Source organism: Nakaseomyces glabratus, chromosome D (genome assembly GCF_010111755.1).
Source record: "Nakaseomyces glabratus chromosome D, complete sequence".
In the NCBI taxonomy this organism is placed as follows: Eukaryota; Fungi; Ascomycota; class Saccharomycetes; order Saccharomycetales; family Saccharomycetaceae; genus Nakaseomyces; species Nakaseomyces glabratus.
In genome coordinates, this window is record NC_088954.1 from 174,403 (window position 1) to 199,657 (window position 25,255).

The 25,255-nt window shown below is 38.4% G+C and overlaps 14 protein-coding genes across 14 annotated transcripts; 6 read left to right on the forward strand and 8 right to left on the reverse strand.

Annotated features, from left to right (window-relative positions):
• Window positions 1–77: 77 nt before the first annotated feature.
• UBA3 (NEDD8-activating protein UBA3) lies at window positions 78–971 on the reverse strand (the record flags this gene model as incomplete). The annotated part of the gene is made up of 1 exon (XM_445481.1): window positions 78–971. One exon carries the CDS (start codon window positions 969–971, stop codon window positions 78–80), a length of 894 nt encoding a protein of 297 aa, XP_445481.1.
• A 589-nt stretch (window positions 972–1,560) lies between these two features.
• GVI51_D01441 (uncharacterized protein) lies at window positions 1,561–1,944 on the forward strand (the record flags this gene model as incomplete). Its single annotated transcript, XM_445482.1, has 1 exon — window positions 1,561–1,944. One exon carries the CDS (start codon window positions 1,561–1,563, stop codon window positions 1,942–1,944), a length of 384 nt encoding a protein of 127 aa, XP_445482.1.
• A 281-nt stretch (window positions 1,945–2,225) lies between these two features.
• FCY1 (cytosine deaminase) lies at window positions 2,226–2,693 on the reverse strand (the record flags this gene model as incomplete). Its single annotated transcript, XM_445483.1, has 1 exon — window positions 2,226–2,693. One exon carries the CDS (start codon window positions 2,691–2,693, stop codon window positions 2,226–2,228), a length of 468 nt encoding a protein of 155 aa, XP_445483.1.
• Window positions 2,694–3,206: 513 nt separating this feature from the next.
• JID1 (Jid1p) lies at window positions 3,207–4,109 on the forward strand (the record flags this gene model as incomplete). The annotated part of the gene is made up of 1 exon (XM_445484.1): window positions 3,207–4,109. The coding sequence occupies one exon, from the start codon at window positions 3,207–3,209 to the stop codon at window positions 4,107–4,109; it is 903 nt and encodes a 300-aa protein (XP_445484.1).
• Window positions 4,110–4,393: 284 nt separating this feature from the next.
• YMC1 (organic acid transporter) lies at window positions 4,394–5,311 on the reverse strand (the record flags this gene model as incomplete). Its single annotated transcript, XM_445485.1, has 1 exon — window positions 4,394–5,311. The coding sequence occupies one exon, from the start codon at window positions 5,309–5,311 to the stop codon at window positions 4,394–4,396; it is 918 nt and encodes a 305-aa protein (XP_445485.1).
• A 562-nt stretch (window positions 5,312–5,873) lies between these two features.
• Window positions 5,874–6,956, reverse strand: BRR1 (Brr1p; the record flags this gene model as incomplete). Its single annotated transcript, XM_445486.1, has 1 exon — window positions 5,874–6,956. The coding sequence occupies one exon, from the start codon at window positions 6,954–6,956 to the stop codon at window positions 5,874–5,876; it is 1,083 nt and encodes a 360-aa protein (XP_445486.1).
• A 406-nt stretch (window positions 6,957–7,362) lies between these two features.
• Window positions 7,363–8,370, reverse strand: TFB4 (TFIIH/NER complex subunit TFB4; the record flags this gene model as incomplete). The annotated part of the gene is made up of 1 exon (XM_445487.1): window positions 7,363–8,370. The coding sequence occupies one exon, from the start codon at window positions 8,368–8,370 to the stop codon at window positions 7,363–7,365; it is 1,008 nt and encodes a 335-aa protein (XP_445487.1).
• A 295-nt stretch (window positions 8,371–8,665) lies between these two features.
• On the reverse strand, window positions 8,666–11,710 carry SEC8 (exocyst subunit SEC8; the record flags this gene model as incomplete). The annotated part of the gene is made up of 1 exon (XM_445488.1): window positions 8,666–11,710. One exon carries the CDS (start codon window positions 11,708–11,710, stop codon window positions 8,666–8,668), a length of 3,045 nt encoding a protein of 1,014 aa, XP_445488.1.
• A 598-nt stretch (window positions 11,711–12,308) lies between these two features.
• SMK1 (mitogen-activated protein kinase SMK1) lies at window positions 12,309–13,607 on the reverse strand (the record flags this gene model as incomplete). Its single annotated transcript, XM_445489.1, has 1 exon — window positions 12,309–13,607. One exon carries the CDS (start codon window positions 13,605–13,607, stop codon window positions 12,309–12,311), a length of 1,299 nt encoding a protein of 432 aa, XP_445489.1.
• A 969-nt stretch (window positions 13,608–14,576) lies between these two features.
• On the forward strand, window positions 14,577–15,353 carry POL30 (proliferating cell nuclear antigen; the record flags this gene model as incomplete). The annotated part of the gene is made up of 1 exon (XM_445490.1): window positions 14,577–15,353. The coding sequence occupies one exon, from the start codon at window positions 14,577–14,579 to the stop codon at window positions 15,351–15,353; it is 777 nt and encodes a 258-aa protein (XP_445490.1).
• A 186-nt stretch (window positions 15,354–15,539) lies between these two features.
• RFC5 (replication factor C subunit 5) lies at window positions 15,540–16,607 on the reverse strand (the record flags this gene model as incomplete). The annotated part of the gene is made up of 1 exon (XM_445491.1): window positions 15,540–16,607. The coding sequence occupies one exon, from the start codon at window positions 16,605–16,607 to the stop codon at window positions 15,540–15,542; it is 1,068 nt and encodes a 355-aa protein (XP_445491.1).
• Window positions 16,608–17,119: 512 nt separating this feature from the next.
• On the forward strand, window positions 17,120–17,872 carry YIP4 (Yip4p; the record flags this gene model as incomplete). The annotated part of the gene is made up of 1 exon (XM_445492.1): window positions 17,120–17,872. The coding sequence occupies one exon, from the start codon at window positions 17,120–17,122 to the stop codon at window positions 17,870–17,872; it is 753 nt and encodes a 250-aa protein (XP_445492.1).
• A 611-nt stretch (window positions 17,873–18,483) lies between these two features.
• Window positions 18,484–23,382, forward strand: MDS3 (Mds3p; the record flags this gene model as incomplete). The annotated part of the gene is made up of 1 exon (XM_445493.1): window positions 18,484–23,382. One exon carries the CDS (start codon window positions 18,484–18,486, stop codon window positions 23,380–23,382), a length of 4,899 nt encoding a protein of 1,632 aa, XP_445493.1.
• A 240-nt stretch (window positions 23,383–23,622) lies between these two features.
• Window positions 23,623–24,906, forward strand: DSD1 (D-serine ammonia-lyase DSD1; the record flags this gene model as incomplete). Its single annotated transcript, XM_445494.1, has 1 exon — window positions 23,623–24,906. One exon carries the CDS (start codon window positions 23,623–23,625, stop codon window positions 24,904–24,906), a length of 1,284 nt encoding a protein of 427 aa, XP_445494.1.
• Between the last annotated feature and the right edge of the window lie 349 nt (window positions 24,907–25,255).

Below are 25,255 nucleotides of genomic sequence, written 5' to 3' on the forward strand. Positions count from 1 at the left end.
CTGAGGAAGTATAGTCTTCAGTTCATCTACAAGTCCGCATTAACTGAACTTGTAACTACTTTTTGGTATATTCTTGTTTATAGCATCGAGCAGACGGTACACTCTGGGTTTCTCTGGTACTGGAAACTGAAGATGTACATGCCTTCTGCCCCGTTGATCGTAGTGAAATTTGGCGATGACTCTGGATCCCATAAGTCGCGGTATATGCAGTTGAGTTGCTCGCAGCACATAGCTGCTACTATGCTGTTTGTAGTCGATACTGTAGGAATAACTCTCTTGGCTATCCCAGCCATTTTGCTCAGAGTGAGCTCTGAGCAATCAATACCGTATTGCGATGCTCGCTGTCTGCATTGATCTAGTAATTGTGTGCATACTGCTAGGTCGTCCAGATCTGCGTCTGGGTTCGATATGAGCACCACGTACTCGACAATGTGCTCGAGGGACCGCGGGTTGTTAGCCACTGTGCACATCGGGTTGTTCATCGCTGACTCGTGCGGTAATGTGTCTATGGAGCACTCCCAGCAGGCATTGATCCCTGGTATAATAGTCTTGATGTGGCCCTTGAGACCCTCCACTCCGCCGTCTATAAACGGTATGCAAATCTCAAACGCAGAGGCTCTAGTGATGTCCACGAGCACTTGGTTCACATAGCGTCTTGGGGCTATGGCGTCCAGTCCAGATATCACAAACTGGAACTGGCTATAGAATGTGGCGTCAAGCGTGGTTAAGTCAGTAACATGTGGGACAATAACTTTGTCTGTAACCCGCTTGCCAATGGCGTGGGCAGCTACTTCAGCCTTGTATTTACCAATGTCCTGCTCCCGAAACAAGAACTGTCTGTTCAGGTTGCTCAGCTCAATAGTGTCAAGGTCCACCACATGGATCTCAGATACATAGTCGTACCTAGCCAAGTTCTTCAATAGCTCACAACCAAGACCGCCTGCACCTAGTACCAACACTTTCATGGCCATTTCAGCTCATAGCGGTATGGGGGTTGTCAAGTTAGCGTAAATTTCAATTTGCTCTTAAATATATATGCGCTGGATAGGATAAGTTGAGTAGCGATAAACTTATGACCACACAGTATAACACACACAAGACTATGCTACAGTATTGCAAAACACAGATGATAAAGAGAATGGCATCGGTTCTGTTAATCAGGGTCTTACAGCCTACACTCACAAGAAAATACAATAGCGTTCACGATATACCGCGCTGTTTGAGCCAATCTAGCTAGAGAATAGAGTACATGATTACTGACACTAGCAAGTCATGACAGTTATGTATAAAATCTAATAAAACCAGCTGTTCCAACCGTATGATTCTTGTATGCTACACTGATTATGGGCTTATACTCATCACGGCGCACGCCTCCAGCGAGCTTTTTGACTTCCTGAAAGTTTGGCAACGCAGATAATGGCAAGTCCCATTGAAGAGTAGGTATCAATGTGAATTTATTGCAAGCGATTGGCAGTCAAGAGTTGTGCTAGTTGTTCCATTCACATTTCAGGTTCGTCGAGGCATTAAGGAACTTGGTTATAGTAGAAAGAACGGGGGAAAATGGCTTTGAATAACGTGAGAAGACAGGACTTATGTGTGCAATACAAGAAGAGTGAGCCACCAAGGGGTATTTACAGTGAGAGTCAATCTCTGAGCGGTATTGTGAATCAGACTATGCCAATGGCTGCGATCTTTCTAAAGAACAAGTTTATAGCGTGGTTTTCGTTGATACAGAGTGTGCACTCCTACTTGAACACTGATGAGGAGACCTTGGAAAAGAATAAGAGCAAGACTGGTAACTCAGCACTCGATCAGCCACCATTGGTTAAAGTGGCCATGAGTCTTGTTGGTATATTGGTATGTTACATGAACTTGGTGTTCCCAACCCCAGATGCCCCACCACCATCCTCAGAGAAGAAGATTTTGGATGAAGAGAAGAAGTGAGTTCGGGTACTATTTTAGCAAGCTTGTCCACTAAAAATGTATTTTATATGAAGATCGACAAGACCTGATAGATGAGGTGAGTTTGCCTATTTTTTAATGTTAACGATATCGAAAATATTAGATTCTGCAGGTCGTTATTTTATTCCATAGCGTATTACTTAGAACAATGCATAAATTATATAAAGAAATAGGAATTGTTCCTATCCGTATTTTCTTCGTCACTTATACGTTAATCATAGACTGGTTTGAGATCGGTTCTTGGTTGACACGCGGTATTACGATTACTCACCAATGTCTTCGAACCAATCCTGAGGTCTGGTGTCGATGAACTTCTTCATGATGGCCTTGCATGGCTCGTCATTCATTTGTACAACTTCGACACCTCTGCTCTTCAAATATTCCTCACCTGGACTCTTGAAGTTGTCGCTCTCACCGATGACACATCTTGGAATACCATATAGCAAGATGGCACCAGTGCACATATCACAGGGAGACAATGTAGTGTACAAAGTGGTGTCCTTGTAAACTTTACCCTCTAGTCTACCACAGTTCTCCAAAGTAGAGATCTCACCGTGTAGGGTAGGAGAACCCTTTTGGAATCTCATGTTGTGGCCGCGGCCCAGAACAGTACCATCTTTGTTGTTGATCAAACAACCACCAATTGGCACACCACCTTCTTCAAAGCCTTTGGCAGCCTCCTCATAGGCTATTTTCATACCAAGAGCATCCCATTGTGCAGCGTTAGACATTGTTCAAGATATTCTGATTGTTTCGGTTAATATGTATCCGACTAGGGTCTTGATAACTAGCATTATTGCAAGCTCATCGCATCCCGATTTATATAGCGTTCGCTAATAAATTTTCATGAAAATTTACTGAAAAATTATTACAAATTAGAACTTGCGATGACTTCTTCAAGACAGCTAATACACTTGAATACCAGGAGTCAGTGCCATCTAAATTCAACATCTCATAAGTTCATTCGTAATACATCCCCATAAAGCCAGTGTCGGCTGGTATAATATTGGTCAGCTTGTCATTTCTGAGTATACGCACTAGGGCCGTTAAAACTCACCTTGCTGAAAGTTTAATTCTGCCCACCAGCACTAAGTTCACCCCCAGAATCTATTCTTGTAGTCAGCACCAATCGGATTTATCATCTCGAGTGGTGTAAGATCATATTTATACTTGACGTCTTTTGCCAACGCTAAAGTTCCATATCGAATTAGATGGTAAAGCACCGGTAGAAGGTTGAGGGCACGATGTTAGTGAAAGGGTCAACCAAATTTCTGATGGCTCATCGCCACGACTCTATGCTTCTGAACAAGATAAGATGCTATGCGACAACAGATGATAATAACCTTGTCTCTGCAGGGAAAGGAAGTCAAGTGTTACATGATAGCCTTTGGCCCGATAAGCACAATCCTACTCCTTATGAAATATTTGGGTTTGGTGTCGGTACGCATGTGGATTTGAAGAAGTTGAAGATGGAGTATCACAAATATGTGAAGATGTACCACCCTGATTTGAGTTCCCATATTCAGATAAGAAAGTCCAGCCTAGTGAAATCTCATCATGCCATGGAAATCGCTAACACAGCACAATATCTGACCCAGGCAGAGAAGATACAGCGGTTCAAACTTGTCACACAGGCATACGAGATTCTAAAGGATCCTAGAAAGAAAAACCTATACGACTGTACACGTTCTGGTTGGGATATGGCTGGAAGTGCAGGTCCTACTGGAGCCCAGTCAGCCTATTATGCCTCTAGTGCAGCATATAACAACTTCTCTGATCAATCGTATGCGTATTGGAATGCCGGTAATTGGGAGGATGTCCATAATTATCAAAATAACAGTGGACAGAAGCTTGATCCCTGGACTTTGCTGATGTGGTTTGGAGGGCTATTACTATGCTTAGAGGGAAGCTCGTTGCTAGCCCGAATTGAGGATACACTTACAGATAAGAGTATCACAGAGGATAATATTGAAGTAGAGTTGGGGCAGTGTTATATCAATTACGGCCTTGATACTGACAAATGGTCACGGCTTAGACGGTTCTTGTGGTTCAGAACATTTAACATGTATCGTTCCAAGGTTGACTTAGATAGGGAAGCCGAGAAGAACGAGGATCTGATCAAGACTTTACAGGAAAAGGTTAAATGAAACTGAAAAATCTTTAATCTTTTGGCAACATACCCTTGGCATTCTTTAATTTCCAAGTCTGGCATACATTTCTATTAACAATGCACATATTTTTTTTTTTGTTGGTTAATATTCTTTTTGGAAAAGAGTACATTTTTTAATATTCCTGATGCATTTTATTATTATTTTCTGAAGTAGTCTTATATAATTGGATAAAAGTTTTTGAATATGATTAAATTTTCACATTTATATAAATACATTAGTTGATGCACTATCCTATGGTAGCAGAGAACTTGAAAATCAAATTAACCCAAGAGTCTCATTGCCAATTCAAAAGTAGCAAAGGTACCACCGTTAGCTGGAGCGGCTCTCAGCATTGTTGGACCAAATCCTTTGAAGAAGGCCTTCAATCCCTCTCTGGCATAAAGATTTCTGGCTACCTGGATCATATTCTTACCGTTTTGAGGTTTATTTAGGTTATCTGTCTGCATGACCGATTTCACAACATCAATTGGATAAACCATTAACCACAAAGCTGTACCTGAAAGTGCACCATATAAGCATAATTTCCATGGTGGAATTTCAGTTCTCTTCAAACCTTGGTTAATTTGCTTTGATACTAAGGCCTCGTATACAAGGAAATATGTACCACAGCCATGACCTTCTCTTAGCATTGTAGGGATTAGACCCCTCATTAACCCTTTTTGACTTCTCAGTTTTTTGATACAATCGATTGGGCCTTTGAATTCTGCCTGTGCACCAGAACCCGTCTGTGTTTGAAGTCGTATTCTTACATGCTCGATGGGAGAAGCTAGAAAGGAATTGGTCATACCACCAGTGAGACCACAAAGATAGTACTGCGATAGAGAAAGAGTCGCGTTGTGGTCTACATTTCTGGCATGGAAAAATCTTTTCATTGCTTCATTAACACCAAACTGAATTGAGACACATGCACCAACACCAACCAATGGAGTCAATGTACCTTTATAAAAACCTTTTGGACCTTCATTCTTAAGCAAATTTTTAACAACCTCTGCAGCAGACGTGGGTACCTTTGAAGTTTGAAGTCTCACTTTAGTTGTGTCAAAAGGTTGCCCTATTAAAACCTGAGCAATCCCACCAGCCGTACCAGCTAGCAGGTCCTTGACAACTCTTCCATTATCTTGTCCGGGATGATCCTCCAAGTCATCGATCAATTGTGGTGTAGGAAATTCTTCAGACATCTATAGCTTGAATATTGATTATTGTTGCTACCAGACAAAATGAACCTGTTGTGTAAATATTTATTCGAAGTATATGTTTAAAATGATTGATTATATGTCAGCTATCACTAGCTTTTATATAGTCAAACCCATCTTGTGGGCTTTTCACCTTATTACTAAGTGATGTGATGAGCTACTTGCTGTGATACGATGCGGACTTTACTTTTTTTTTAACTGATTCTGTTGCTAGACTCTGTCAAAATTTGAAAGACTTTCACACTACCAATATTCTCAATAGCAACCCCCGGATGAGCTGTGCAGGATCAGCTATTGTGAAAGCTCTTGTTATTTTAACTCTTTCTTCAAAACAGGTTCATTTCTTCTAATACCATTGGGTCTATATAGTTAAATGTGAAGTTTTTCAATTAGCTTATCGGCACTTAAGTATTACTTATTTAGGAAATTGATAAGAACCGGTTCCTTATCAAAATGAACATAATAGATGCTCTTCGATATGGCTAATGGTGGAATATGGATATCTTTAGGTACTTTGCTAATCTGTGTCACGATTTTCAATCTCTATTTAAAACTCCAAAATATCGTGTTGACCATATTTTCTTGTCACAACGGCTAAAATTAACGATGCAATATCCAAATTTGGCGGGCAAGGAGGGCAATTGTGCTCGTGTAGTTCATCTGGAATAACAATATTTGTAGTTCCAAATATATTACTATTCACTCTTCTGTTCAAAATCTCTCTTGCTTGTTTAGCTAATGATCGGATATTGCTCATCTGCTCCGCAGTTAATCTAGTTGGAATATGCAATAGGATGTATAAAAGCCATTGGGATAACATTTTCTTTCTCTCAAGATTCTTCCCGAAAGTATAGATCTCTTTTAACCAAATTTGGGTCATGTACATAACAAGTGTCCACAAATTTGAACTATCTATCATATTAATAAATGCAGTATGGGTAGGTTGATTTGAAGTAACGTATTTTGCCCATGGTTTTAAACCATGAGGTGCCCTCTTGTAATCTGTTCTTATACAATATTTCACGGTGTTCAAATCCTTGATCTTGCTATTTCTCATTGTTTTTAACAGATTCTCAGCCCAGTCCTCGTCTATTTCTAAAGTTCCGTTCACTGGATCGGGATCACTACATTTAAGCTGATCTCGAAATATATTCACCAAATGGCGGTCAAAGCTAGATGCCCTATTCTCGTCAATCTTTTTTTGTAAGTAGAATCGCAAAAGCTGTGTTAAGTGGGATATAGATTCATCATCATAACCTTCAAAAACATAGCACCCATGCCAAATAATATCACTGATGTTTTCAAACCATTTATACCAGTTTTCTATGCTGTACAAGTACTCAGTTATTTGATCACTTTTAACCTTGGTGTCAGAAGGAATGCTAGTTGAATCATCTTCATCATCATAGATATTAGCGTCAAAAGTATTTTTAGAAACTTGGCCGATCTGGTGGCTTATAGCATTTGTGTGAAGAGCTTCGTTTCTTACTTCCGAAAGATAGCTCTTGACTAATGGATTGACTTCTGGATCATTTATATTAAAGGCTTTAGCTTGACCAAAAACCGGATCAATTGCACTTGACAACGCTTCCTTATTTTGATCTTTTGAATTTCTGTTTCTCCCGGCCATTGTTTAGTTGACTCTAGTTTGCAGCTAGATATATGAACTCCTTAATATACTGAATCAAGTGTTTGTTGTGTCTGTAATGTGGCATGGCTCTAAATCATTCACCTCTAAATTAACATCACCTCACATTTCCGATGCCCTGCTCTTATTTTTTTTTAATTTTTTAAGTATTAATTACTGCTATAAAGAAATATTAATCAATTGGATTTATTGTTAAAATACTTGGAGTCGATGCAATATTAAGTCGTTCATACTACAAATAAGATGTTTAAATAGTGCAGATTATATTTATTTGTAGTTATTAGCTTAGAAGCTTTTTTTTCTATAGGTCGCTTGTTGATACGGCATCATGATTTGAATTCTATAACAGCCCTGCTATCATAAAACCATGCGTAAGCGTTTCTAAAAATCACACTTTCTTTTTAACCTTCTTTAATGTACTCTTTGGAACAACCGGTTTCTTCTTAAGCTTTGCAATAACTCTTTCATCAAATTGTGAGTCGCATGCAGGGCATTTGTTGCCTGGTGGGATGATAGATAAAACACAAAGACAAACAGAACATATATAGCCTATGGCAACAACTTTACCGGTAAGATAGCATGATGTTCTGAAATCCACTGAACCTTGTGTAGGTCTCACTATAATTTGCCTTAGGGAGGGATCAATCGACATTGCTGTGGATAAGTACTGTATGATACCATTAGTCGATTCTAAGTGGATGTATACACCATTTGTGGCATCTGTGGTCTGTTGCAAAAAGGTACTCTGTTTATTACCACCAATCTTGATAACATCAATAGGGCATTTCAGCTTGGTGGCAGAAAAGATACAATTCATTATCGGTATGTATTGAAAGATTTCATCCTTCTCTCTGCTGCTACCACACGTAATGACAAGTAATCGTGATCTTAAACTAATGCTTTCAAATTCTTTCGTTAGTCTATTTGTATAGGTCAGAGCAGCTGCCATCGCACCTGATAATGTACTCTTTTGAACTGGTTTATCTATTAGGCTTTCCTCTCTCTGATACAATTTATAAAACTCTTCGATTAATGTCTCGTCAACATTCCTGAACCTTCTGTACATATGAGAGCTGATTATGGACAGATCTTTTGAGTTTCCTGCATTTTGCTCTGATGTATCGCTACTCCTTGGGTACAAATATTGTATACCTTGAGAAAATGCGGCAATGACGGCAACTTGATTAGCACTATTAAATGCTAAATGACTGTTTAAGAACACAATCAAAGACTTTAATACAGTAGTAACGCTCTGTTTCTCACCGCTTCTGTGATCAAATTCTGCCCATAATCGTGGGGATATATCTAAAACCACTGTGAGAAGTGAAGGAATGTCTTCGGTAGCTGTTGACCTAAGTTTGGTCTGCTGAAAATTGGGGTCGGCTATAGCATCCATGATATTATTACTGTGGGATGAGTTGACAACGTTACAGTTTCTTCTTTATTTGAAGAGTAGTGAATAGAATTTATAGTTTGCCTTTTTGTTCACTTAAGTGCACTTTGTCAATTTTGAACTTTTTGATCCGAGAAGCTTCTTCTATAAAAAAATTCTAAAGTTGAACAAGTAGCAAGCAAGTGAAGTATACTTAAAAAGCTATGCATAATGCCCTGATTAATGCGAAGAAATTTAAAGCGTCAAAAACATTACATTATAGATTATATAATAATAATAATTAGTCGATATGCAAAAATTATGCGGCAGTACTTACACCCAAATTATTAAGTTTCTCCATAGCATCTAGATATCTCTTATTAGTTGGTTTGGAATGAGTACTTGTAGACATTCTTGCTGATCTCATCTGTTGTCTATACAACTCCTCACTGAATTGTAGTTTTAAGATAGTCTTGTGGAGCTCTACAGGCAAATTTGCAAGGGATCCCTTATTCAATTCTTCAAATAAGGTCGACTCGTCAGCATCACAAAGTGAATAAAATAATAAAGGCTCGCTCATGTCAATATTTGATGGATCAGGAGAGAAATTCCTGAAAGTGTGTTGTAGCATTTGAATGTTACGTGATAATTTTTTGACACCATTGCTGTTTAAAACCTTAATCGTTTGAGAGCCCTTAATGAACGCAATGTTACATAATTTGTCAACGCCAATGAAAATAATCTTTAACTCGACATCAGATAACTGTTGTTTTAGCTTGTTCTCTGATAGCCTTAATCTTGATATCAACGAAGCAATGCTTTGATCTATTTCATTACTGCTATCTTCTGGATTCCACATGGTCGTATTCTGAAATAGCTCACCAATATTTGAGATGCACAGAGATCTCATATCAAATCTCAATAATGATACCAACTTTGTTTTCAGCTGCATAAAGGCATTGATAGTTTGATCAAATTTCTCTTCAGATTCTTTGTCAAGCGAGAACTTCAAGGTTTTTATTTGTTTGACATCAGAATCAGTAGTCTCGAAGAAGGACCACTGCTTCCTCAAAATATCAATTTCAGACTTTGTTTCAACATTATTTTCTTCTTCAACCCTTTTTTTCATTGTTGGTAGCCAATCTAATATCCACATGATAGTTGATAAAAAGTAGATTATGTTATCAAATGAGGTTGGACTCAATGAATCATATGTTGTCAAACCCCTGCTCTTGACGCAAAAATTAGGAACGTACCTAAATAATTCGTTGGTTTCTTGAGTTATTACACTTTCATCACCATTATAAATTTTAGATTCAAGATGACTTAACTTTTCATCATTGAGCCAAGTGATTAAAATGTTGTTGCTGATGTCATTGTGGCTATTGACGATAGTATTGAAGAGGTCTTCATAGTATGCTTGGAGTCTTATAATTACTTCCAATATAGAAGTCGATACATTCTTCCGGAATGTGTTCGTTGTATTCATTAATAGCATAATCCTTGCAAGTAGATTTTGGAAATCAACAGCTGCCTTAAAAATTGTTTTGTTCTCATCGTTTATTTCAAGCGCATAAGGATTATTATTTTCAACATGGTTTTCAAACAGTGAATTAAATGTCACCTCAATATTTGGGAAGAATTGATTCTCCATATAATCTTTAAAAAATTTCAATGGAGAAATTGTGTTTGTTTTTATTTGTTCCGGTAGTATGTTCTCACAAGCACTGACATATACTAAGTAAGGCTCAAGTAATACTTTGATATTGAAAATAGAACCAGGAATTAGTGAATCATCTCTCTCAAACGATTCATCCTGTATATAAATAGAGCCCAGTTCCATATTTGAAGAAACTGTAAACCCCGGGAAAATATCCTTCAAAAGTGTTTTCAATTCTGCTGCATGTTTCTTAGCAGATGCCTCGCCTTCAATATTATCTTCTAAGCTAAAATGCTCAATTCTATTGTTTGCGATTGAAGAAGCTCTAGATCTTTTTGTTTTCAAAAGTTTATTACTATTTAATAGTTGGTCATTTCTTAGGTATCTTGTTAATAAAAATTCAATCTCATCTATAACCTTTCTCCACACTTTATCAAGCGGATAAATAGTGCTCTTAGAGGTTGGAGATCTTAAAGAGTTGACAGACTCTGCAACAACTCTATGACCTTGTGTTGCAACTAGAAATTTGATGAAAATCTCCCAAAAGCATTCCCTCATTATCAATGATAGAATGTCCTTTATGGATAAACCAAAATTCAATTCTTTTTCAAACCCTTGAGACATTTTTAGCAGGGATGGGTGTTTTAATCTTACCTTTTCTGTACTTTTTAGTACGATATTATGAAACTCTTCCTTTGTTCTGTCATAAATGATATTCAAAGCAGGTGATAGCTTTTTCATATCTTTCAAGAGGCTCAAATATATAAAGAGTTTGTCAAAAACAGTTTGCTTACTTCGTACCATAACTTTTTTTGAGTATGACTTTGAGTCTTCAATGTCTTTCATAAAGATGGAGAATTTATCGTTAATAATTCGTGATTGCTCTTTTATGTCAATATTCACTACATTGTAAACATAGTTTTCCAATGTGGAGAAATTAGTCTGAGCTGTACCGACCATTCTGCCAATCTCATTTGTAACAAAAGAATCGTCATTCTTGCTGTAGAGAATATTGTGTATCTCTTCGATGATGGTATTGAATAGCACATGCTCCTGTAATTCTAGTTGCTGCACTAATGGTTTTATAGCACTTACATCCTTAAGTGTTTGACTACCTGCTAGTAAGAATCCCTTTTCTAATAAGATCCTTGCATCTCTATAGTTCTTGCCTCTAATATGTTCCTCTATAATATCTGGGTACTGAATTAATTTTTCAATAGAATTTAAGTCTTCAATCACCTGGTTATACTTTAGGCTTTGATTATTCAAATCTTCTAAATCTGACTTGTCGAGAACAAATTTATGGTTTGCTTCCCTGACAGAATCCTTAAGTTCTAAAATCTTTTGTTGCGATTTAGTTATTGCATTAACAGCTTGAGTATATGATGCCACATTGGAATTGAATGCTTGACTGTGTTGATTGACAACTTCTTGTAAATGGGAGCCGATTTGCTCTTTCAACTGGTTGAACTCTATATATCTGTGCCCAAGACCAACCGAAGTGTCATCCAAAAAAGCTAAGGCTAATTCTAAAGGATTAGAATCCTCTGTTAAAACCCTATTCCATTGACTCTTAACAAGGCTTAAGTCATCTCGAAGGTTGTCTAGCGCATTTTCCATTGCATGTTGCTGATCTTCTGAATAACTGTTAACAGAAAGAGCTCTTCGGCGCCCACGACCTTGATTAACTGCTAAATGGCTCATGATGTTGTTTATATACTTTCTGTTCTTTGAATTTCAAAAATACTAAAGTATGTTCTCTCTAACAGTGTTTTTGGGCGTTGTTTATTCTAATCCTATTTTTGACTGCCAATTTAGCCTTATTTAGTCTCAATTCAAGGACAATCAGCAAATTGTCCAATTAAATAGTAATTTTGTGATGCGTTTTTAATGGTAAACTAGAGATGTAATCAAAAATAGTACCATAATTATGACTATTTCGATAGCTTTATCCTGCATTCCAGATTCGATTTGATATCCCACTTCATTGTGTTTCCCCTATGAAATGCATTGTAATTATATTTTTTAAAACGACATAATCACATGATATATAATTCTTGCAATTGTAATTAGCCAATGTGTCAATTAGTCCATTTATGGATGAATTTATTACATTCAAACAATGCTATACTGTGTTATCCATATCCGCATTTTTCATAATCAATGTTATTATTTGGGTCTTAATAAATTTTATTATTTTGTCTGAATAGGAGCTGCTATTCTGATATTAAATATATAAAAAGCATTAATAAGTATAGTAATGCCTTCTTTAAAATGTATATTTGTCGCCGCATCTTTGCTATTACTCTTCTATATATTTAGAGTACTCTTCGCCAAGCTGCCTCTCTATGTAAAATTGCGCTACTTCTTCGTTTAAGCATTGTCTTAGATCGTCCATAGAGTTCAAGTTATATTCATATGAGAAATTAAATGGTCCTTTTGAGCAAATAGGTTCATCATTGGGCTTTCGGACTGATTGAACAAACTGGTGTTCAAGAGACTGTAGAACATTCAATCTGCTTTCTGGTTCCCATTGTAATAATTTATCAATGAGATCCAGTGCAGTGGCTGAGGCCATGGGGTACACAGTCGACCAAGGCATTCCGCTTTTTAGGTTATCAAGATTATGATTACTGTTATGACCGAATAAATTCCATGCCTTCAGTGTCCCATATTTGACCAGCAAGGATCTAGAAGGAGTTCCTAATATTTTTTTAATTTCATATACTTGATGTATGGAATCCTTCCCCATAAATATAGGCCTTCTTCCGTAAAATTCTGCAAGTATACAACCAACAGACCACATATCAACAGATTTAGTGTATTCGTTGTTAGATAAAATTAGTTCAGGGGCTCTATACCATCTTGTTGCTACATAATTTGTGATTTCGTTGGGCTTTGAGTTTTTGTTGACAAACTGTTTTGCAACACCTCTTGCCAAACCAAAATCACATATCTTTAAGCAGCCATTCACAGTGCATAATATATTACCTGGTTTCAAATCTCTATGAATAACATCCGCGCTATGGATGTATTTCACACCACAAAGTATTTGATATATGAAATGTTGAATGTGAAACTCTGAAAGCTGAACTGAAGAGTGAATAACTCTCGCGAGGTCATAATCTATCAATTCTTGGTAGCAGTACAAGCCATCATATGGTTTGTCCTGGACAATCTCTATGTCAATAAGATTTACAATATGTTTATGACCCTTGAAATAATTCATGAATTTTATCTCTCTTATAGCGCGCTTCAGCAGAATTTTTCGGTAGAATATGTTTGTAATCTTCTTGATGGCTACTGTAAACTGTTCTTGGTCTTCATTATCTAACTTGTGTTTGGCAGAACAGACAACACCATATGATCCTTTCCCCAATACCTGAATAATTTCATATTTCCCAGATATTGAAAAGTTCGCATTCTTGTATATGGTCCGTGGAGCTTTGATACTTGTGAAATCAGGCACTATGCCCGCGGCATCTGTATTCCTTTTTGAGTTCAACGAGAAGAACGAAGACTTTTTACTTCCTCCAGTGTTACTGGAACCATTCTTGTTGACAATATTGTCGTTGGAGCCAAGAATTTTGCTTAAGCCCATTATTTGCGTTGCAGTAATATATTTACGCTGATCTATAGCGATGTTAATAAACAAGACTGTGTAATTGTATTAAATTTAGTGGCTGATAATATAGGCAAGAAATTATTCTTCTCTCTGTCGGTTATAAAATTTGCCGATATGAAGCATCCGTTTCAAATAGTTTTGTGGCATAAATTGAAACAAAACAACAAGACGCTACAACATGCAGTCACTTGTCATGACACATAGTACTCACAATATTTGCCATTGTTAAGAAATATAATTTGAGTTTCAATATAACCTGTTCCATTAACACATTTGATAAACTTCTCAAATTGGTTGGTAACAGCATGAACTTATGACATAAAAAAGACGACTCTCAAGAATGCGATACAAGAAATATGAACACTGTCATCAGGGAACATCCTTTAGATATTCAAATAGAAACGAAACAATACGATCTTAAAACTCATAACTCAATAAGCAAATAATAGATTTTCAAGCGATTATTTGGATGGATTACTTATTGAAGGTTCAACAAGAACAAGTTAGAGTAGTAATAGACACCAGACGATTCGCGACTTGGAAAGAACCTTTCCCCCAATGAATCTACCACTTACATATCCATTTGTAGTTACAAAAGACCAAGGTGGTGCAATAAGAGAGGGTGACGCGTGAGCAAGTGCTACAATATTTACCTTTTTCTTGCTTTCATATTAGTAGCGTGCGACGCGTAAAGATGTTGCAATTTTTTTTTGACTTTCTACTGAGTTATTTAGTAGCATCTTGAACAATTGGTGGTCATTTTGCATAGTGACGATATGTTACAAAGCTGCAAAAACTATCGTGACACTTATTTAAATAGAGTACTTACTCTCTTCCAGCCAATTCATTACTTTAAATACAATTATTTTGTGCTTAACGATTGTGAACTCAAGACAACCTAACTCAATAAGTGAATATTCGCTCTATAAAAAAAAATCATATACAATGTTGGAAGCTAAATTTGAAGAAGCATCTCTTTTCAAGAGAATTATTGATGGTTTCAAGGACTGTGTCCAATTGGTCAACTTTCAATGTAAAGAAGATGGTATCATTGCTCAGGCAGTTGATGATTCCCGTGTTTTATTGGTTTCTTTGGAAATTGGTATTGAAGCATTCCAAGAATACAGATGTGATCATCCAGTTACTCTAGGTATTGACCTTACATCTTTGAGTAAGATTCTAAGATGTGGTAACAACTCTGACACGCTGACATTGATTGCAGATGACACCCCAGATTCTGTCCTATTGTTGTTTGAGGACACCAAGAGAGAGAGAATCGCTGAATACTCTTTGAAGCTGATGGATATCGATGCTGATTTCTTGAAGATCGAAGAACTACAATACGATACTACATTGATGATGCCATCTTATGAGTTTTCTAAGGTCGTTCGTGACTTGAGTCAATTGAGTGATTCTTTGAACATCATGGTCACAAAGGAAACCATTAAGTTTGTTGCCGATGGTGACATTGGTTCTGGTTCGGTTATCTTGAAGCCTTTTGTCGATATGGAAAAGCCAGAAGACTCCGTCAAGTTGGAAATGGAACAACCAGTGGATCTAACATTTGGTTCCAAGTATTTGCTAGACATTGTCAAGGGTTCTGCTCTATCAGAAAAGATCGGTATAAGGCTTTCCAGTGAAGCTCCAGCTTTATTCCAATTTGACTTGAAGAGTGGATTCTTACAATTCTTCTTAGCACCAAAGTTTAACGACGAAGAATAAGCCACTGGCCCAGGATCATAAACTGTAACAAAAATAAATTAATCTCTCATATATATAACCTATACACTGTACATTAGTCAAAATAACATAAATTTATTATCAATTATAAAAATGCACTTAAATATTACAAATTAATCATGGCCAAGCGTTTAATATTTGCAAAGTTAGTAACTCCACCTATAAAAGCTACTTATCTAAAGTACACATAACCTTTGCTATAAAACCTTCAAGATGGAAGATAGCTTTGTTACCCAAGCATAGACGCTCATCAAAAACACTAGCATGGTCAATAATCTCTACACGGGAGGAATCTGGAGTTGTTTTATCAGAGATCAATGCAAATGCTAATTCCTGTAGTATCACTTTAGCCGGTATACAGTGAGCGAGCAAGTCATATAGGACAGCACGACACTCCACTAATGAACTTACCGATCTCTCTTTCTTTATCTTGTTGGCCAGTTTCAATATTACTACCATCCAGTCCGGTTTGATTACGGGAGTGTTTTCCTTTAATTGCATTTCGTTGCTGAGACTCATTGACTCCAACATTAAAAGAGCAAGTCTCATATTACCATTTGACTCATTGGCTACCTTATCTAGAATTACCTGGTCTACGATATTGACGTTCTCTTCACTTGCAACATCTTTCAATGTTTTCGTTATATCTTTCATTTGTGGTGCTGGTGACCTGATCATCAAACAACGCGACCTTATTGGGGAGATGATAGATGACATAGAGTCACACAGCATGATCAAACGTATGTTTTTTGAGTACTTCTCCATGGTACGTCTTAGCGCAGCCTGTGCATCCCTAGTCAATGAATTGGCCTCATTGATTATCACACACTTAAACCTATTGGCAATACCAGAGCTCCCGTCCTGGAAATCGACCTGTTCCATCTGTGCAACTTCCTTCAGAAGCTCCTGGATCACAACACGATCGTTATTACCCATGTCACTGGGAGTGATCTCCAAATGGTACGGAGAACTAACCACATTTAGCTCCAGCTTCCTGTTCGAAGGCGTCACGAACCGCCTGACATCTATCTTTAGCCTATACACCTGGCTACCAAAGATAGACTCCAACAGAGCCATACACCTTGTCTTCTTACCAGATCCATTGGGGCCATATATCAGCAGATGTGGAAGATCCCTCGGATTCATAGCCAAGGAAGAGAGAAACCGCGTTAGATCATCGTTGTAAGACAGAGTCTTCAACGTTTTAGGCCTGTGCTTATCAACCCAAAGAGACATTATTAAAAGAGCAGCTGTTGATCGAGGTTGGTCTCGCTGTAGAGGTAATTATTCGTGGATAGTCTCCCCACTAATATGCCCGGTAATTATGTATAGTATGCCAGTATTTTATTCAATCGTTACGCTCATCGCGAATTCTTAGGAAAGCAAGAGCACGCTCACTTCTAACGTCACAGTATTTTACATGTGATGTATTGGTCTAACCTATACGTCAAATTCCTCTAGTAACAAGTATTTGCAATGATGCTTGGTGAATGGTTACTAGCGTTGTTATCTAGTTTGTTTTGTTATCCTGATCAGTGATTGGCGTAGCTGTATTTGTGACGTTTGGGATAGGAGCCCTTGTACAAGTCACTATTAACAGAAAGTGGGAGCACATAGTTCACGATTTCTGCCCGAAGTTGCATTTCAATTGCCAAAGGGGATAGCATTTAAGAAGAAAGTGCCTGCAGACTTAAACTTGCAGTGATATTCAGAGATCAAACAGAAATAGGTAGACACCAATTGAGAAAATGGCTACAGATGATCAGTTTATAGAGCCTGATTTTATAGAGCCTGACGTTCCCGTTCGAGATGGCAGCAATGGAAACTCAAGTGCCGCTGGAAGTCGAGGTATAGCTGGTTTGTCTGGCAATATGGAGACCAGTAGTGGTGATTGGAACAGAGGTACGTTGGACGAGAGTGTCTTGGCAACTTTCAAGCGAGATATCTATGATATCAACTCGAAGTTAAAACAAGTTGTGTACCCGCACTTACCTTCGCATAGGTACATGGCCACCACGAGTGGTGACCAGGACTCTGCTCAGGGAGCCAACGAGGACATATTCAACAGCTCTGACTTCTGGGCACCGCTGACCTTTATCATACTGTACTCAGTATGTGTATCGCACGCAAAGGGCCTATTCTCGTCTGTGTTTGTGTCCTGCTGGTTCGTGCTTGTGGTGATGGCCTTGCATTTGAAACTGACGAAACCTTACCAAAACGCCACATTGCTCTCATACGTGTCTCTGTCCGGGTACTGTATGTTCCCTCTAGTGATATGCGGACTTCTGGTACAAATAGTGATACCCGCAGTGTCCCACACACTGGGAACCAGCCCTTGGAAGGTCAGAGTCTCCACTCTGCTCAGACTCACGGTGTTCGGGTTCTGCTTTATTTGGTCCTTCACATGCTCAGCAATCGTCACCAGGTCGAAGGGCTTCGTCCAGTTATACCCGCTCGCACTCTGTCTCTTCGGCCTTGCATGGCTATCGATGATTCTGTAATTTACTCACATCCAATATATCGTGACACGCACAACAGTTGTACATATAATCTAAATATATTTGTAACACGCCCAAATGATTGTACATATACTCGCATACATATAGCGTAACAACAATGGTTGTAAGCACTTGTGTGTTACATAGAGATCTCCTAGTACAGAACCAAAACTTGGGATAACTCCGGGCGTTCAAAATACCTTGCAATAACAGCGGGATGCAGAATGAGAAGCCCCAAACAGATGAGAACAGTGTATATTAAGTAGATTTATAACACCGACCGGTGTTATGGCGACTTATCTTTTTTTTAATTAGAGACGCAGCAAGAGTTGATTTGCTACAGCAGTTTCTGTGCAAGGAACCGGTGACTTCCTCTTTCACCCCACTCCCCCACACTTCTGCCCGTACGGATCGTTGAAGAAGTTGGGTTTTCTCTCTTGCTGCGTGGAATTACTGGCTGCCACTTTTCAACGGAATGAGGGACCAACAAACACATCTCACCCCCTGCTGTAGACGTCAAAGCGTAATCTGTCAAAACTATAATAGAATATTAAGCTTGAATTTGTTTAAAAGGCGGGGAAGGCGGCAAAGGTAAGTCAGGAGTAGCTGAGAGTATGTCGCTGTTACAACCATTTACGTGTACGTGCTATCCTTTGAGGCTGCCCGCTGCGCAGGCCGGGTCTGGGGATGAGTATGTGCGGAGGAAGCAGAGTCTGGACTGTAGGACTGGTGCTGCAGTTACGTTGACGCGGAGTAATATATTTGTGCATGGAGGGCTGACTATACCTTTGAACTTGGAGAAAGTGACATGTGCTGAGATTCAGAACCAGGTGGTGTTGTATTTTGCGAAGGAGAAGGACTGCAGTGCAGGGTTTAAGGATTTAAAGCAATGGTTGAGTCCCGAGATATTCTTTCTGGATCTGATATCGCGGACATGGAATAGGGTGGATACCACTGTGGAGAGTGAGACTATGTTGGGCGCAGGTGCGGGCGCTGGCGCTGGCACTGCCACCGGGACTGGCATGGAGACTGACCCTGCTCGGGAAGCTGCGGATGTTGATGTGTTTGCCAACGAGCAGTCTTTGTCCTCTTCTGTAACATTATCAGTGATAGAGCAGGAGAGTTTCAGAGAGAGGCTGTTCCACTCTATGTGCTATGTTGATGGCAATATATTCGTGTTTGGGGGATTAGTGATGTCGCCGCAGAACGGCTACGAGTTTACGGCGTCCAATGAGTTGTGGAGACTGGACCTTAGGACGAAGCAGTGGTCACTGGTGAGTAGAAACCCATTGATACAAAGAAGGTTTAATCACTCCATGCACGTCAAAAACGAACATAGTGACACTAGAGATACGAAAATTGTCATTGTGGGTGGTCTAAACAACTTGGATGAGCCAGTGCATAAAGTCGATATTTACAACCTCACGAGAGGCTACTGGCAGTCTGTGCCAGATTCTGAGTTCCCAATAGAGCTAGAAACCAATATCGAAGGAAAGCCAGTGGACCTTGCTACGGACTCTTGTTTTTCTATTCTTGTTGAGAACAATGAGGCCAAGATCCCAGCGTTAGCATTTTACAAACCATTAAGTTGTCGAGATCACTCGGTGATAACATCAAGATCAAAAAAAGCGAAACAAGTGTCTGGTAGATCATCAGTAGATACGGAAATGGCGGTATGTGATTCTGATACAGGTACCAAAGAGCAAGACGAACAGGATCCTAATAGTCAATCTCCTATAGTGGCCTTACCCATTGTTTCGGGGTCGAAAGGTATAAGGATGGCCTCCCATCCTTTACAACCAAACGATCTATTAGAAGCTCCCTTAAATTTACTAAATCCAACTGGAGACTACTTCGGTTACAATATTGTAATTGGTGGTTTCTGCCCTACATTACTACCTTCTGATTTTCATTGTTATATTTACGATATTCCTTCTGGAAAATGGACTCGGATTGGTATCACTTGTCCGGATTGTGAAATTAATACGCATAGGTTCTGGAAACTGTTTGTGTGGGATTCTCATCATCAGGCTTTGGTTTTAGGGACCAAAAATGATGATGGATATTTGCCAAGTGTCCAGAAATTTGATCATCTATTAAGTTTTGGTCTTCCTATAATAAATATATTCAACAAAGGTATTCACTCAGTTCCATCTAACAAGGATGCAGTCATGTCGGTACCAGATTCTAAATTTGGATCTAGTGGTGTTTCTGATCTTGAAAGTGATTTGAATAGAATGAGCTTTGCATCTTCTCAGACATCTCAATTTGAAAGTTATATAAGATACATTGCACCACCATATGAGATGACATCTATTAGATCTGTGTTTCCTGCATATGCAATGGTTTTAGGTAAGGATGCATTGGAAATATATGGTAAACCGCTTTCAGATTTTGAGCTTGTCAGTAGTGAAGGTGAAGCAATTGGAGTACCATTATATTTACTACGGAAAAGGTGGGGCAGATATTTTGATCTTTTGCTATCCCAAGGTTACTCTAAAGCTTGTACAGAATACGAGGCGTCTGGTAACCTTTCTACGTTAATCAAGTTGACACCGTTTTCTTCGAGGACTGGATCGAGAGATATCCATAGTTCTAGGTTATCATCATCTAGCTCGTTAGATAATTATTTTGTAAAAGGAATTGGAGCACAGCATCATCATTACTCAGTATCAGGGCCAGCCGGTAGAAAACCTCCCGGATCTGAAAATATTGTAGATAGAACATCAAGGTCTTCAGTAGATGGGCATTTAATGGGTTCATCCCCAAATCCAATGAGCGAAAGTGTATATCTCACGCATATTGATGATGTTGATGATGATGATGATGATTGCGTTGGTCCAACATCGCAAGCAAAAAATACAAATAAAATGAAATCTGTATCCCGAACAATTACTTCATCTACAACAAGTTCCACTGGTGGTATGGTGTTTAGGGTTCCATTTCAAGAAAAGAAGCCATCGTCATCTGTTCAAGATATCGCGCCAGATTCCCAGTTTTTTCAGACAGGATCGAGTAGTAGAAGGTCCTCCTTATTGAGCTCGCAAACGATGGGAATACAGAGATCACCCAAAATTGAAGGTAAAAGGAGAGCTTCACATCCTATCATATCCTCTATAATGGACAAAGGACAACCAGTATCTACACGTAGTGTGGGAAGTACTAGGAGTTCCCTTTCCTATGTTAGTTCTTCGTCTGAAAGACAAAGCAAATCTCATCTGCCTGGGAGTCGAAACAGCAGTGTAACCGGTTCTCCAATTTTGGGAGTCTTAAATGTGCCCTTACCACCACCTTGCCAGACCCCAACAGAACCGGTGCCACCGCCTCCTGTTACAAAGTACCCCAATATCACTTCAAAACCTAGAACGAACTCAATGTCAGAGGTGTTTAATACCATTAAAGGAAGTCCTCTTTCATCTAGAAGATCGTCATATAGCAGAAAGACGAGTACGTCTGAAGTGAATTCAGCGATTGACAGGCAATTAATGGAAGATAGATTCAAAGAAGCTGATATGGCCTTTGCTAAACAGACACCAACTAAACCAGTCGCAGGTAGTAAGATGCCTGAAAATATTAGGTCTTCAACAAGAAACTCAGTAAATAACGATTGGAGTAGGCATTCTTTTGCATCTGTATCAGATAGTTCGGAAAGTGCTACAGTAAATGGTAACATAGAAATGGAACCAATGTTGATTCCGCGAACTCTATATTTACCATGGTCAACTGCAACGGTGCACGCATTTGCAGAATTCTTTTATACAGGTCAGGTCAATGGTAAATGGATGTTGTCTCCAGTCGTTCTCGACTTATTGGTTATTTCTAAACTATATGAGTTACCTCTCCTATTCAATTTGATATCAGAGGTTCTTTACTCTATTGTTGGGAAAAAGGAAGAAGGCATGTACATTACCTGTAAATCGTTAATTGATTCGTTTTCAAGAAAAGTTTCGACATATTTTGGTAATGATAAAGAAAAGGAAGTGGCATATTTGGAGTCATGTGAAGCTTACAAGATTCTGAAAAAAATCAAGCTTTGCCTTGAAAGAATTGATAACGGATTCTTTGATCTTGATTTGATGAGAAGACATTCTATGTCTAGATCATCATATAATAGCAGTAATGGAAGTACGGTGGAGAAGAAGAATTCACTGGATTTGAGTCCAAGAGGCTCAAGTAATTTGCCAACTATGATGGGAAATGGACCAAGAGATAGTCATGTCTCGATTGAATCGCTAAATTATCCTATGCACATGAATATACCATCATCTAGACGGTCGACAGGAACATTTGCACACAGGACTACAAAGAAATCCAGTTTAAGCAAAGAGATAGATCCGTCTTTCTTTAATGATACAAGTTCCACCTTAAGCCTGCATGACACTGCTATAGTAAAAGATTTCAATGAGAAGATTGCAAAAGCTGATACTATCACGGAAAAGGATTACTCTAGTACCAGTAGCAGTAGCAGTTGTGATCTAGATGATGAATCTGATCAAGAAAAACTAAGACATCTTTCTGAAACTGATTTTGCTACTATTCTTGATACAAGAGACTCAAAATCACATCAATTGAATACTAAAGAGGACATTAACAATTTCGACTTCAGTTTGGGGTTGTTGTCATCCTTCAATGATGAAAAAAACAAGCTCAGGAAGGTAGACGTTGATGAGCCAATTGATCCATTGGCAAAGATCAGTCATAATTTGGACAGTCCAAATAGGTTATACTCGAAGTATAGCCAAGGTTTTGGGAAAATGCCTAAAAGCGGTAGTCAAGCAAGTAATATGGGTTTATTGACTCTAGAGAATTTAGCCTCGCCTAATGCTCTGCCTCCGGATGATGCAGTGATCAAAGCAATCCATCAGACTACAGTCCTAGCAAACGAGGTTAGGTTAATGATTAGATGTGGTGACTGTTTGCAAATATCAAAAGATTTGAGACGCTGTAAAAAAATTATGAACTCTGAACTCACTAAACTTGAAAAGACACATAATGTATCAGAATCTAGGACTAGTATTTCTGCGTCTTCATCGCAAACTAGACTCTCCGACTACCAAAGCAGCACCAATTCTGGAAAGATTACACCAACTGCTGGTGGTTCTGTAACAACCATGGATCCGTTGGTGAAAAGCAAACTAAAGCAAAACTTGACAGGTCAAGAACTGCATCCAGGTATTCATTTCGTAGAAACTCTGCATTCACCAAAATCAGTTGCTGATTTCGAGAGCAAAGAAACCTCTAGCCAACCAGGCGTTCTTAATGGGTTGCACACAGGACTTCACTCAGGATTTCATGCTGGACTTCATACCTCTCCCCACGCAGGTCTTCACTCCAAACCTCAACATAGTCATAGTGCTACTAAGATTCCAAAAGTTTCTCACAAACTGGGGAAAGCGACAACCTCGACTAGTTTGAAATCCGAGAGCAAGTCACCCAGTAGTACTAATCTAGGAAAGAAAGAACATAATTCTTCTTTGGGTCCTTTATCCTTTTTTGGTATTAGAAACAAATAGTTACAAATATTATGTAGTTTTAAGTTTTTGTATAATTCTGAACACATTCTTATAATTTCCATTATCATTGTTGGCAGTCACCTAAGTCATTTGATGAGGGGTTTCCGATATTTTATGTCTTGTTCCAATTTTGGTGAGTAACTGTCAAATAGCGAAGGTGTATACAAAACTGATGTTAAGGTAAAAAGTTGTGATGTTATAGAATCTGGAACAGCTTTAAACTTAGATAACTAGGGAAACATGAAGGAGTATCCTGAAGAATATCTAGGACAGCATATCTCAACATTACCTACACCATGTATGGTCATTGATGAAAAGAAATTCAACTCAAATTGTGAGAATATGCTCAAACATGTCGGCGAGTTAGGTTCTTTAACTGAACATCCTATATTGTTTAGAGCTCATGTAAAAACGCATAAGACAACAGAAGGTACTCTGCGCCAATTAGGATTTGAAGGGACTTCAGCGCCATTTAGATCAAAGGCTATCCTAGTTTCCACAATTAAGGAAGCTGAAGGTTTACTAGAATACCAGGATTCTATCAACGGGGTGTTTGTCGATGACATTGCTTTTAGTTTGCCTGCATGTGTACCAGAAGTATTGGAAAGACTATCATCGATCTCTACAAGGGTAAGTAATCTTAGGGTTTTTGTCGATAATATCGATCATTTGGAAAATCTGAAGCAATTTGGTAGACCAAAAAGTGGCAAAAAATGGTCAATATTTCTAAAGATTGATATGGGAACATCGAGAGCTGGATTGGAAGTTAGATCTGAAGAGTTCAAAGAGTTAGTTGAGAAATTATGTGATGAGTCAGTGAAAGAAGTTACCCAAATATTCGGTTTGTATGCCCATGCTGGTCACAGCTATAGCTCCCATGACATTAACGAAGCTAATGGATACTTGATTGATGAGATCACAGCTGTTAATGAAGCTGCCAAGCTAGTTGGTAGTGTCACAGAAATCGAGCCTAGACTTTTAACATTGTCCGTTGGGGCAACTCCAACAGCAAATTCGTTGAGTACAAAGGAAAACAAAAAACTCATTGATATTATAAGAAATGATTTAGTTGCACCTTTAGAGATTCATTGTGGCAACTATCCATGTTATGATCTCCAACAATATAGCACAAAATGTATTAAATTAAACAAAATCTCTGCCTTCGTCTTAGCATCGATAGTTTCGAAGTATGAGAAGAGAAACGAGGCATTAATAAATGCAGGAGTATTAGCATTAGCTAGGGAGAACTCCTCTATCCCAGGTATGGGATTGTGTATCAACACGGACAAATATTTACATGCTCCAAGAGATTTCGAAGTGAGCTCCTTTGTGAACCGTGTTTCTCAGGAACATGGTATCTTACAGCCTTACAATAGAGATAAATGCGAAGATTGGAAACTAGGTGAGAAGTTACTAGTGATTCCACAACATGCTTGTATAACGATGGCTCAATTTCCATACTACTTTGTATTCAATGATAGTGGTAAAGTAATTGATGTTTGGAAGCCGCATCAAAAGTGGTAAAAGGATAAGACAAAAATGGTTGTGAGTAGTTGCAATACAGTATTTATTATATAGAAATAGTATACCTCAAAGATAGAACAAGATAACTAATAATTATTTGTGTTTGCATAATATCCGAACATCACAGTATTTCAACATTACATATTTATACGTATCGACGAACTGTAATAGCCCATTTAATTTTCATGTCTATGTGCGATGAGAAAGAAAAATTTTTGGGCAGAAGTATAATGAAAACGTTTTAAAACGCCAGTAGTGTAGCATCGAATTGCTTAGGTTTAAGATCAATTGCTTATCTTAAAGGTCAGGAATAGTCACCATATCTCCACACAGTTTGAGGATTCATTTT